Genomic DNA, 12,987 nt, shown 5'->3' with positions numbered 1-12,987 from the left:
GCCCATCCACATTTGGCAAGATATTTCCCACTAAGCTCCTATGCAACCATTCCTTATCCTCATCCGTGGAGTTGTACTGTATCATTTGTTGTGGTTTGGATGTGAGAACCTCAGCAAAGGATCTGTTATCTCTTAACATAAGTTGGGGTTTATGAGGGGATGCAGGTTTGGGTAAGGGTCTATGAGGTGATGTTGGCAGGGGAGGTTTAGAGGATTGAAGCTTAGCTGGGTTCACTCTTAACTTATAGGAATCGAACCAAATGTTACTGGCTTGGTCACAAAGATCAGACACAGGCAGGGGTGATAGTATTTCCACAAAACCAAAGCGTCGGCCAAGAACTGTTTTTCGTTTGGACAGAAACAGTTTGATAACCCGGCCAAACTTTCCGAAAGTCTTTTTCAGGTCTTGATATTCCACGCACGAGGGGAATCTCTCAAAGAACAGCTTAAGATGGTCTGTACCAGTAGGGGTATTGACATAAGATGCCGAGCTAAAATTTTTTGTGGGGGGTTCAGATGGAAGGATAGGGGAGGCGGCCTGGTTTGAAGGGAAAGTGACAGGATAATCTGTTGGATTTAGGTAAGGAGTTGTTATTGTGGGTGGTTGAGGTAGGGTCTGAAGATGTTGGTAAGGAGTTTTGTGGAGGTGTAAGATTGATGATGCGATGACGGGCATGGGGGGGTGGTTTTTGGTGAAGGGTGCAGAGGATGCAGAGGATGAAAGGCTCAACATTTTTTGTAATGTCGAGTTTGGTGGAGGGTGGTGTGAATGGGACAGGGGACGTGAAGGTGGAAGGATTCGGATGTTTTGTTTGTTTGAAGGATGTTCATGTTGATGTTTGTTTGCCATGGCTTTTTGGAGAGGTTTTTTGAGGACCCTGAAGGGATCTGATATACCCAATAGCTTCTAACAGGACAGAGGTCGTGTCAGTCTGCGAAAGAGCAACAACTCACAACAGGATAGGAAGTGGAAATGGTGGTGGGTCGGCTGAGTTAGCGGGAAGTGATGGGCTGAAGGATTGTTTGGTTTGGGAGAGAAACAGAGGAAGAGAGGGGAAAAGATATTGTGGGGAGCGGCTGGCTTTGTTTCTCTAGTTTTGGTCAGTGAAGGGAGAGTGAGATCTGTCGGTTGAGGGAGGGGAAGACTTTGGCTGATGAGAGGGGAGAGTGTGGAGCTGAGAAGGGTAGGCTTCTGTGTTAGTGGGCGGCGGCTCTGTGCAAAATGTGAATCTAATTACCCCAAACCAAAACCAAGAACAAAAACTGACGAAGATCTTCAAGCTAAAGTAAGTTAGATTTCAAACCAAACCCAAGGCAGCTGCGGGTGGTGGTGCTGCAGCTCGAGATGCGCCTCGCTGCTGCTCAGACAAGTGCTCACGCTTCTGGATCCAATGGATCCGCTGTTGGAGCCACCGCCACCGGCACTGCTGGAGCCGCTGGAGCCATCCCTGCCACAGCTTGACCAGATGGAGATGCTGGATCCGATGACAAAGTCGTGGAGGCGTTGAAGATGAAGAAATTATAAATCAGATCATTATGCCACAAGTTTTTCTTTCTCGAATTTATCTTTCAAACTGGAAGCCAATGAAGTGCCTGGTTTTTACAGTCGTATTGCAGCATCAAACAAACCTGGATTTTCTATTTAATGTTAATCAATTTACTGTATATTTGATATTTACTGTATGTTTGATGTTGTGATGTATAATGTTTTTTATAAAATATTTTTAATTAAAAATATATTAAAATAATTTTTTTTAATCGGATCCGTCAAAAGTGCTAAAAACAAATTCATTAATTTATTATTTTTTCATACCAAATTACTTTTAAGACTCAGGTTAAACCGCAACCTCAAACAACATTCTAATCTCCATCCGGTTCGATTTATGTGCACATCACACATGGTCAAAGGAGGAAAAACGAGACACAGAGAACTACCACACACTGACAATTACCAATGGACATGAGCATGTGTCGTTCTTGAGCATTTATCTAGTTTCTTTTACAATGATGTCTCCTTATTGTCAGCCAGCCAGCCAGCCAGCCTTATTAACAAATGATCATAGGTCAGCACAGAGAAATGGCCGATCAAACTTTGAAACATTCATCGAGGGTAGCCCTCTTTTCTGATATTTTATTTCTATTTTGCCATAGCTGATGGAAATTCAGAAGGTTAAAATATTCCAAGTTGTTTGTCATCACAGGTATTGTTCGAAGATCAAAGATTACATTTCTCTGTTTTCATTTTCTGGGATTATCGTGAGGATAGAGAAGATCTCGATGATAGGTGTGTTGACAAAGGAGCTCTTAGCCAACCGATTTGTGGTTTCGTTACTGTTTTTTAAGAAGTTTCAACTAAAAGTTATACATATATTTATTTTTATTTTAAGAATATTATATTTATTAAAAATAATATTAATATTATCACAGCATAATGAGATAGATTTATATTGAATCCATTTAATAAACAAGTTAACGAACTCAAATCGTAATTGAATTCAGATTATATATCAGATATATTAAATTCATATAATAAATAAGTTAACAAAGTCAAATCGTATAAATTATAAATCAAATCCATTAAATTATATCAACCTTTTCTTTTTGAGTATTTTTAAGTATAGACAAGAACCATATAGTTTTTGTTATATACTGTGTTATTCGACCAACATGAGATTTAAGTAAAGAACAGCACTGGACGGAAGGACATGAAGGCATCTGATTTAAGTAAAGAAGCATGCAGGGAGGGATCCCGAGTTAATTTGATTCATATTTCTTTGGTATTAATTTCTAGAACAGTTTTCGCTAGACTAAATTGCTTTGAGGTTTGGTTTTTGATTGTGTTTGTTTTTATGTTTAGAAATTATTTTTGAAAATTTTAAATTATTTTTTTAATTATTTTAGATCATTAATGTGTAAATGTGAATTTTTTTAAAATAAAAAATATTATTTTAATATATTTTTAAATAAAAAATACCTTAAAAAACCATTATCACATTCTTAAACAATCACTGATTAATTTCAGCATGCATTCCACATAATTAACGTGGCATTGGAAAATAAATATAGAAATTTTCAACATAATTGACAGACAAATTTTCAAGGACAGTATTCTGTTGGCATTGGAAAATATCAACAAAATATGTGGTCGATATTTTGCAGTTCAAAATGTTTTCCAAGCAACAGCATCAGCAACCATGTTTAACAAAAGGTCTAACATTATTTACATTTTCACGTGATTAACGTATTCAAGTTTAAGGTAACATTATATACAGAAGGTGTTGAAAATTCAGGTCAAATATTATTTTACATGAAGTACTCAAGTTTAAGATAACAACCCTTAATTATAGAGAAGAATATTATAAAGAGAACTTTGATATATTCATAAAACTTTTTTTTCATTAATTCTCTTCTAAGAAGTAGCCTCCAAGGCTATTTAAATATAAGGAAAGCATTCTAATTAGTAGAATATTAATTAAATTGAAAATTGTAATATAAATAAGAAAAAAAAATCCGAAAACAAGGAAAATAAAGATGATTTTGAAATTGTAGCTTCAGACGTAATCTATGCATGTAAAGGAAAACAAATGGCAAGCTAGTTGCCCCAAAATAAATAAGTAATTAGAATAATTAATTTGATAAAATTTTAGTTTAATTCAACAATTAAATCTAAAATTACACTTGTTTTTATGGTATTAGCGTTAGAGCATCTCAAAACTTTTTAAGACCTGAAAAAAAGAAGAAGAAAGTAAACTCATGACTGAAATAAAGTTCGAAATCATCACAGGTACTGATATCGCAGCTAAACAATGGTCCCAATAATTATATTAAATAATGCTGATGTATTAAATATTAGGCTAGATCGGTTACTTGCATTGGAAGGAAAAGTAAATGATATTACAACCAATAAATTTGGCAAATTAATATCTTCTGTTCAGCAGAGTTGAAGTTAAGGAAGAAGGAGTTTTAGAATATATTCTGGAGCTGTAATGTATATGTATGCAGCACTCAACTCATGTAATATATATATATATATATATAGAGTAGGGTTGTATATAATACTAACCATGTTACTCATTATCAGGAACCTATATAAGGTAAATACAAGATAAATATAAATATATATATATATAATAAACATTTTATAATATGTCTCCTCGAGCTAAAGGATAAGGAGAATCCACATGAAGCTTGGATTGAAAATAAATGAAGGATGGATGAGGAAGACATTTGGGAAGAACATCAGCAAGTTGATCCTAGAAGGAGATGAACCAAACCGCAATTTTCTTTTTAGCAACTTGATCATGAACGAAGTGATAATCAACTTTAAAATGCTTAATGCAAGTATGAAAGATAGGATTAACAGACAAGTAGGTAGCATCCAAATTATCACACTAAAGGATAGTCATAGGATCAGAGGAAAAATGAAGACTTGACAACAGAGTCCGAATCCATAAAATCACTATACTACCATTTGTAAGAGTTGATCCTAGAAGGAGATGAACCAAACCGCAATTTTCTTTTTAGCAACTTGATCATGAACGAAGTGATAATCAACTTTAAAATGCTTAATGCAAGTATGAAAGATAGGATTAACAGACAAGTAGGTAGCATCCAAATTATCACACTAAAGGATAGTCATAGGATCAGAGGAAAAATGAAGACTTGACAACAGAGTCCGAATCCATAAAATCACTATACTACCATTTGTAAGAGCCTTATATTCTGCTTCAGTTAATGAACGAGCCACTATGCATTGTTTTCCAGACTTCTAAGAAATAGGTGTTTGGCTGAGATATACCAAGTAGTCACTTGTGGATTTTCTGTTATCAAGACTACTAGCCCAATCAATATCTTTAAAACCATGTAAGAAAAGAGAAGAGCCTCGAGTGATGTGCAAACCATAAGAAAGCCCAATCAATATATTTAAAACCATGTAAGGAAAGAGAAGAGCCTCGAGTGATGTGCAAACCATAAGATGTCGTTCCTTGTAGGTACTTGACAATTCTTTTGATAAGAGACTAATGGCTATCGGTAGGCGAGTGTATAAATTGACAGATTTTATTAACAAATATTTGAGCGAGTAAAAGTGAGATATTGAAAAGCACCAACAATATGTTGGTAACTGGTAGGATTAAAATACTGAGCATCCGAGGTCAGCAATAGCTTAGAAGAGGATGAAGCAGGCGTGTCGACAGCTTTACATGAAGACATACCAGCTCACTAAATGAGATCAAGAGTATATTTATGCTATGAAAGCATAAGTTCTATAATTGTCTTGGTGACTTCAATCCCTAGGAAATAATACACAAAGCCTAAATCCCTAATTTTGAATTTTGAATTTTGAATTCAGTAAGGTAATCAAGTGCCATAGTAGAGTTGAATTATTCACAGTAACCATGCTCAAGGAGCCTATTTTAAACCATAAATAAACTTATGCAGGTGACAAACATGAGATGATAGAGTAGAGTAAGAAAAACCTAGAGATTTCTCTATATACATTTCTTCTTGAAGAATCCCATTCAAGAAAACATTGTGAACATCAAGTTGATGAATAAACCACATATAGGACACAACAATAGTAAATACTAACCTCACGACCAGACTCCTCCTCATCCTTCGGCTCCTTCATTGTTCTAGTTCAAATTTTTTTTGAAAACACTCTAAAATTGTAATGAATATTTAGATGAATATTTTAAATTTTATTTTTAATATTTTATATAATTTTATTTTCTTAATTGGTTTTTACTATAATTTTATATTATTTATTCTACACAATTTTATTTTTTTTAAAATACTTTTAAATATAACCAATAGAATAATATTATCAGTATTTTATAGAAAGTTATGAAATATTTACTATATATGCCATAATCATCGACGTCTCTATAGACAGAATGAGTATGTCATTATTTTATCAATAGTTGTAAAATATTTATTGTATAAGTCATAATCACCGACGTTGTCGATAAGTTACTGATGGAAAAATACCGACATAATAAATTTATTAGTATATTTTCAGCAGGAAATTTTTTTTTTTTTTTTTTTTACCAAAAATTAGTTACAGAACATGAAATTACTAATGAATGTTATTTGGATAGAAATTATCAATGAATGTTATTTTGATAGATGTATTATGTCGGGGAATTAATCATTAAAATTTTTACTGATAAAATAGTAATCTTACACCAGTAAAAAATAACCATCGGTGAAACTGTTAAATGTTGACGTGAATGACAGCAATGCATTTCGTACGCTGAGAGGAATTGAAATCAGACGCTTATGGCATGAAAAAGAAGGGACATGAAGGGAATCTACAACCGGAGCGGTGTCAACTCTAACTCCTGCATTGCTCATGTTCTTAACCAGACACGGACAATCCAGTCCATGTGACGAGAGCTAGGACTTGGGATCCTATTCAAGGAAGCAAAAAAGAGATAAAGAAACTGAAAAGGGAAAGGTTAAATTTTGGCAAGAAGGAAGGGAATTCAGTAGTGAAAGATGTTTGGCAATCCAAGAAGTACTGTGAGTTGAAGCCTTGAAGTTGCCAAGGTGGTGTTTCTGTCTTAGAAAGAGACGGCGGAGAGAAGTGCAAGAGGGGAAGGGGAAGTAATGGACCCAACTTGGTATATGGGACCCGTCAAGAAACAGATTACTTATCGTGTTATGATAAGAGTCTTGAAAAGGAAAGCAATGGACCAGTCTTTGGTGTGGAAATTGGTGATGGATGGATTATATCTTGGGTTGGTGAAGATAACGTTTTAGCAGCCATTGTTTCCGAGTGAGAAAGTTTTGTCTGTGTAGGGCAGATGAAGAGGTATTCGTTGTTGATAATTCTAGCCAACCTGCGACTTGTAAGTGCCTAGCGGTCCCCTTATGGTCACTTTAGCTATATGGTAACTTCCTTTAGCTTCCCATGCAACAACATCAGCAACCTTGTTTAAAAGGAGTTAAAATAGAAGGTGTTGAAAATTCAGGTCAAATATTATATATATTCTCGCGTGATTAATAAACACCCAAGCCGGCTCTCGTGACGGAGGCATACGTTTTTAAATAAAAGAATAAATTACTAACAAATATTTAATATTATATATTATATAAATATGTGTTATATAAAAAAATTTATCAACTCAAGTCAAGTAAAATTAATTTAATTTTTTTAAAATATATTATAATTATTTTATGCAGGATTTTATATTTTAAAACTGTTTTATAAATATATATAACAAATTTTTATTTATCTATTTCTAAATTCTTTAAAGACTACAAAAATTCATGGCAATAATTCTATGCTGACATATAATATATAACATCTAAAATTATAAATTAAAAAGATTGTCACACATTGATGTTGTTCTTATTTATTTGTTACAAATGGATTAAATATAAATATTAAATATTTTTTTTTAATTTATCTATTATATCCTTAATTTTTTTAGTTGTTCTGTACTTCATTTTTAATTACTTGTAAATTCATAATCATCATTTTTCATATAAAATTCATTACAAAATATTTATTAATTTATCAAAATTCATTTTAATTTATATATATCCACTAACATATAATATTACTTATATATATATATTAATTCAACTAACCCATAAATAATTATAAACTCTAATATTTTTAATAACTAATTAGTATAGAAAAAAGAAGCTAACAAGTAGCTAACAAAAAATTATTTAGAAAAAAAAAGAGAGGCCAATTGTCTACTTTTGTACCCATGTGGCTCCACCACTGCCCCCCTCAGCTACCTATAAATACAAGTGATCTATGCAGATGTTGTTCACTGCTCTATTTCCCTAACGGATAAAAAACCTGCCATCGATTGAGCATCCTTGCCGAAGCAACATGTCTACCGAAGTCTCCCAAGAAGCTCATCATAATGAGATTATTCGCCGGACAGCCAATTTTCATCCAAGCATTTGGGGTGATCAATTCATTTCCCATCTCCCCAAAGACAAGGTCATTGCATGCGAAAAGGACAAAACTATATATATATATATATTCTTTGTTATTTTCTTCTCACTTTGAGAAATTTAATGATGCGTTTAATATTATGGTAACTGATGCAGGTACGTGAAGCCATTGAATTGCAAGAAATTGAAAAGCTGAGGGAACAATTTAAGAGGGAACTCTTGGCTGCAGCTAGTAATTCATCACAACAGCTGGATCTTATAGAAAGCAGATGCTCATGGAAACAATTCAACTGCACCTGTAAGCCAGCAACGTGGAAACCAACATGGAAACGAATCAGCCCTCATGAAAACAAATCAACTGCAGCAGCAAGCCAGCAACATGGAAACAAATCAGACAGATAAGAAAGAGACGTTGGCTGATTAGAATCACCAGCAACATGGAAAGAAACCAACTCTCATGGTAACAAAACACAAACAGAAAGAGACGTTGGCTTAGCATGGAAATAAATCAACAGCAGCAGCAATGAAGTTCATGATAGAAACCAGAAACTTAAATACACGTTGGATTGTTATGGAAATAGATCAGCTAAGAATTAGGCAAGTCAATGTATCCAAATCAAGCAACTTGTAATGTTATAAAAAATAGCAGCTCGTATAGAATAGCAAGTTGTATATTCACGTTAATATTCAAAGAAACAGAGAAACCTTTCTTCTATTGAAACATTCTTATTCTTCTCCAAATTTCCGCTGTAATTAGTATATGTATGGCCATTTGTTATAAGAAAAGTGCATAACATAATCTTCATAAAAATTTTCAAGTCCATTTCTTTGGTGATTTAATTCAGATATATTCAACAAGTTCAAAGATGACAAAGGTTATTTCAAGCAATCCAATGATGTTCGAGGCATCCTAGGTCTCTATGAAGCAGCCCATCTAGCGGTGCATGGAGAAGATATTCTTGACGAGGCCCTTGCTTTAACAACCATCCACCTCAAGTCCATGGCAACTAGTCCAGACTGTCCACTAGCAGCAAAAGTTTCTCATGCCCTAAAGCAGCCCATCAGAAGGGGCGTTCCAAGACTGGAGAGCAGGCGCTACATTTCTATCTATCAGGACGAGCCGTCATGTAACAAAACTTTACTAAGGCTTGCAAAGTTGAATTTCAATCTCGTGCAAGAATTACATAAAGAAGAGCTTGCAGAAATTACAAGGTGATGCTTGTATCCAAATTTAGAATGGAAGCACGTTGACATGTTAAAATGAATATTGACGCAGAGCAAGTTACAAATGCGTGCATTAGCGCCTTTTTCTTCTTTTTCTTTTTTTGAGGATTACTTGTGGAGCTATTTACTTATTCAGATAGTGCTCAATATTTTATTTGTTTCAGGTGGTGGAAGGGTTTGGACTTTGCTAGAAGGCTTCCTTTTGCAAGGGACAGGGTGGTCGAGTGCTTCTTTTGGATAGTAGGTGTTTATTTTGAGCCTCAGTACTCCCTCGCCAGGAAAATACTTACCAAAGTAATAGCCATGACATCGATTATTGATGACATCTATGATGTTTATGGCACCCTTGAAGAGCTGAAACTTTTCACAGGAGCAATTGACAGGTTTGTTGCATGGAAACGGCTCTTTTATTTTATTTTTTTAAAAAGTAGAGCTTAATTAAGAGACAAATAACGGTTACATTGCGATTACAAAAACCTGGACACTTAATTTTCAGGTGGGATACTAAAAGCTTGGACCAGCTTCCAGATTACATGAAAATATGTTATGAGGCACTATTGAATGTTTATAGTGAAATTGAGGAAAAAGTGGCGAAGGAGGGATGGTCCTGCAGAGTCCACTATGGAAAAGCAGCAGTACGCACCACACTCTTGACAATCTCCTTAAATCAAATACTAATATACTATATGTTGTAGTTTACCGTGTAGAAATTACTCTATTATGTTCAACTTAGTAATGACTTTTATATGTACGATGTATAACACATGACAGTTCTAGTCCATGCCTACTTTAACGAAGCCAAATGGTTCCATGAAAATCATATCCCGACGATGGAAGAATATATGCAGGTGGCTCTAGTAACGACTGGTTATTGCATGATCGCAACCGTGTCTTTCATTGGCATGGCCGACATGGTGACCGAGCAAGCATTTGACTGGGTATTCAATCGCCCTAAACTTGTTAGAGCCTCAGAAACAATTTGCAGACTCATGGATGATTTAAAATCACATAAGGTATGAGCCTATTTTAATTTGTTAAAAAACATTTACGTAAAGATTGTTTGACATTCCTTGAAAGTAATTGCTGTTGGAGTTAGGATAACTTGATAGTTTGGAAATGGATGAACTGCTTGGATTGTTGAGGAGGAAATAAACAACTAATTACATTGACGCCATAAATATGGTAGAAGTTTGATACATTTATTTTTTCGTCAATTTATGAATTGCTTTACTAATTAATTATAGCTTCTAGGTTTTTTACTGGAAGTATGGATTAATTCCCAAACCTTTACCCTTTATTTCCCAGAATTCCAAAAAATCCACCCTCCATGTCATAAAGGTCTCTGAGCTTCTTTTAATCTTATTATGTATGCTTTTTAGTTTGAACAAGAGAGAGGACATGCTGCCTCAGGAATTGAATGTTACATAAGGCAATATGGTCTCTCGGAACAGGAAGTGTATGAAGAGTTTCACATGCAAGTCGTCAACGCTTGGAAGGATATAAATGAAGAGTGTCTCAAACCTACCGCTGTGCCAATGCCTCTGCTTGAGCGCATTCTCAATCTTTCGAGAGTCATGGATGTCATTTACAAGGAGGAAGATGGGTATACCCATGTTGGAAAAGTAATGAAAAATAATGTTGCGTCATTGCTTATAGATTCAGTGCCAACATAACTGCTAGGTTGCGGTTACAATGGAAACAAATGCCTGCCGGTTATAGCCCCATGCTAATGAGGAGCAAAGGAGACTTTCTACTACAATAAGGATGCTTATTTTTCTTATTTTGTACCTTTTCTATTTCAGTTTGATATATACTTCGTGTGCTGTCGTGGACAACTAAAATTAAAATAAAACCAAGACTGTTTAACAAAAAATATAATAGTTCGAGCATTTATTGTTTCCACGAAAAGTATCTAGCCTAATTAATATTGTGCTACACGAACAAAGATGGAGGGTTTGAGTATAACAAATATACACGAACAAAGATGGAGGGTTTGAGTATCTAGCCTAATTAATATCTAGCACATTCCCGCGTGGTGTTGAATAATGATTTTTTATTCATTTTCTTGATTTAATTTTTTAAAAGTTTCCATGTAGTACTTAATTGAGGATTATTAAAAAATTTAAATATAATAATTTTTTCTTGTGATTCAAGAATAAAAAAATAAAAAACTGATTGTAATTAGAAAAAATACTAATATCTCTAGTACCTTACATGACTAGTTATGTAACTAGTATCTTACATAACATAATAACGTAATTTGATGTGATTTAAAAATTTAAAATATTAAATAAATTTTAAAGTTTCAATAAATCAATTATTAAATTCTAAAATATATATAAAATATATTTTTATATTTTTGTTCTAAGATATTTTCTATATTCAAATTAAATAATTAATTCTTTTTATCATTTTAATTTTTATAATTCAATAACATAAATAAAAATACAAAACACACACACTTCTCTTCTTATTACGATTTTCTCACACCATCTTTACATGTTTACAACAGTATCTACATATACATATCATCTGGAAATTACAAAAAAGATTAAAATCCTCTAGAACAATGCTAGAACAATGGCGACGCGTTGTTCCACCCGCCACCGCCACTCGCGGCGCGTGTGTTCACGCACCGCCACCGCTGAAGGCAACAAAAACCAGTGGATCAGGAACATCTTCCTCTTTTCTGTCTCCCTAAGCTGGCGGTGATATGCAAAACAACCGAAAACACAACAGGTAGTCGATTTTAGTTTTTTTTTTTTCTCCTTAGATCTGGTTCATTCGGGTCTTCTCCTTTTTCTCTTTGTTTTCATTCTACCGATGGCAGATCTAGTGGTTGGGAGAGCTTCTTCTTCTTCTCCTCCACTTCAGGTGGCGGCAAGACCAAGGGGGCTGCCGACTGCTAGGCTTTTGTTGGGTCTAGCCAGCAGCGATGGAAGTGGTGGTCCAGTTAGCGGGCTTGGTTGGAGGAGATGAAGAGGTTGTTGGCTACTACTATTCGGTGAGCTGGGTTTGCTGAAGAATACAGCAGGGGGTTGTCGTTGTGTTCAGTCTAGGAGTGGCGGCCAGTCTCTGTCATGTGGAAGGTTGAAGATAAGAAGAAGTGGGGGAACATTAGGAAAGTTTTGGGTTCGGGGCTTGTGGTGTTTTCCTGTTTAGGTGAGCGGCTGGTGTTTTGTTTCGGTTTGGGAGAGAACCAGAGGAAGCGGGGGGAGAGAAGGAGGTGACTGGCGGCCTGGGAGAGAAAATGAAAGCCACTGGGGGGGGTTGTTTGGGTTTAAGGTTTTTTTTGTCTGTTGTTTCTTTCAAAATTCCCCACTGTTTATTTTCTCCCACCCTCTGTGTGTGTGTGTGTGAAGGGTTTTTTTATTGTTGTTTCTTTCAAAATTCCCTATTTTTTATTTTCTCCCACCCTGTGTGTGTTGTGACATTTATTTATGAGTAAAGTGATTTGATTTCTAAAATATATTGGTCCTTATCTTTTTTATTTTTTATTAATTTTGATTTTTTGAAAAAGAACAATATCAACATCGACTTAATAAAAAAAATTAGTAATTAATATATTAAAAGTTGAACGCATGTAAAATACTTATGAAAATTTAAATTCTTCTAAGATGATGTTGAAAATGCTAAAAACGATGTAAATATATTAAAAATATATTTTTTTGGGTTTTCCTTATTTTTTACTATTTTTTTGGTTTTTTTTGAAAATTTATTAAAAAAATTGTGTAGCAACAACAAAAGCAGCTTAAAAAAAATAACTAAGAAACAACTCAAATTAAAATATCAAAATCAATCAAAAAAATAATCCTTAGTGCAAGTCAATATTCATCATCGCTTCTT

At 34.3% G+C, this 12,987-nt stretch overlaps 1 protein-coding gene across 1 annotated transcript; it reads left to right on the top strand.

The window, feature by feature from the left end:
- The first annotated feature begins 8,681 nt into the window (after nt 1-8,681).
- Nucleotides 8,682-10,916, top strand: LOC105111856 ((-)-germacrene D synthase-like). The gene is made up of 6 exons (XM_011007323.1): nt 8,682-8,691; nt 8,763-9,129; nt 9,306-9,524; nt 9,638-9,776; nt 9,990-10,154; nt 10,521-10,916. Exons 1-6 carry the CDS (start codon nt 8,682-8,684, stop codon nt 10,812-10,814), a joined length of 1,194 nt encoding a protein of 397 aa, XP_011005625.1. The 3' UTR covers nt 10,815-10,916.
- The last annotated feature ends 2,071 nt before the right edge of the window (nt 10,917-12,987 follow it).

Source organism: Populus euphratica, unplaced genomic scaffold (assembly GCF_000495115.2).
Source record: "Populus euphratica unplaced genomic scaffold, PopEup_1.0 scaffold313.1, whole genome shotgun sequence".
NCBI classification, from domain to species: domain Eukaryota; kingdom Viridiplantae; phylum Streptophyta; class Magnoliopsida; order Malpighiales; family Salicaceae; genus Populus; species Populus euphratica.
Note: the sequence above shows the minus strand (reverse complement) of the source record. Positions and strands in the feature narration are given on the sequence as shown.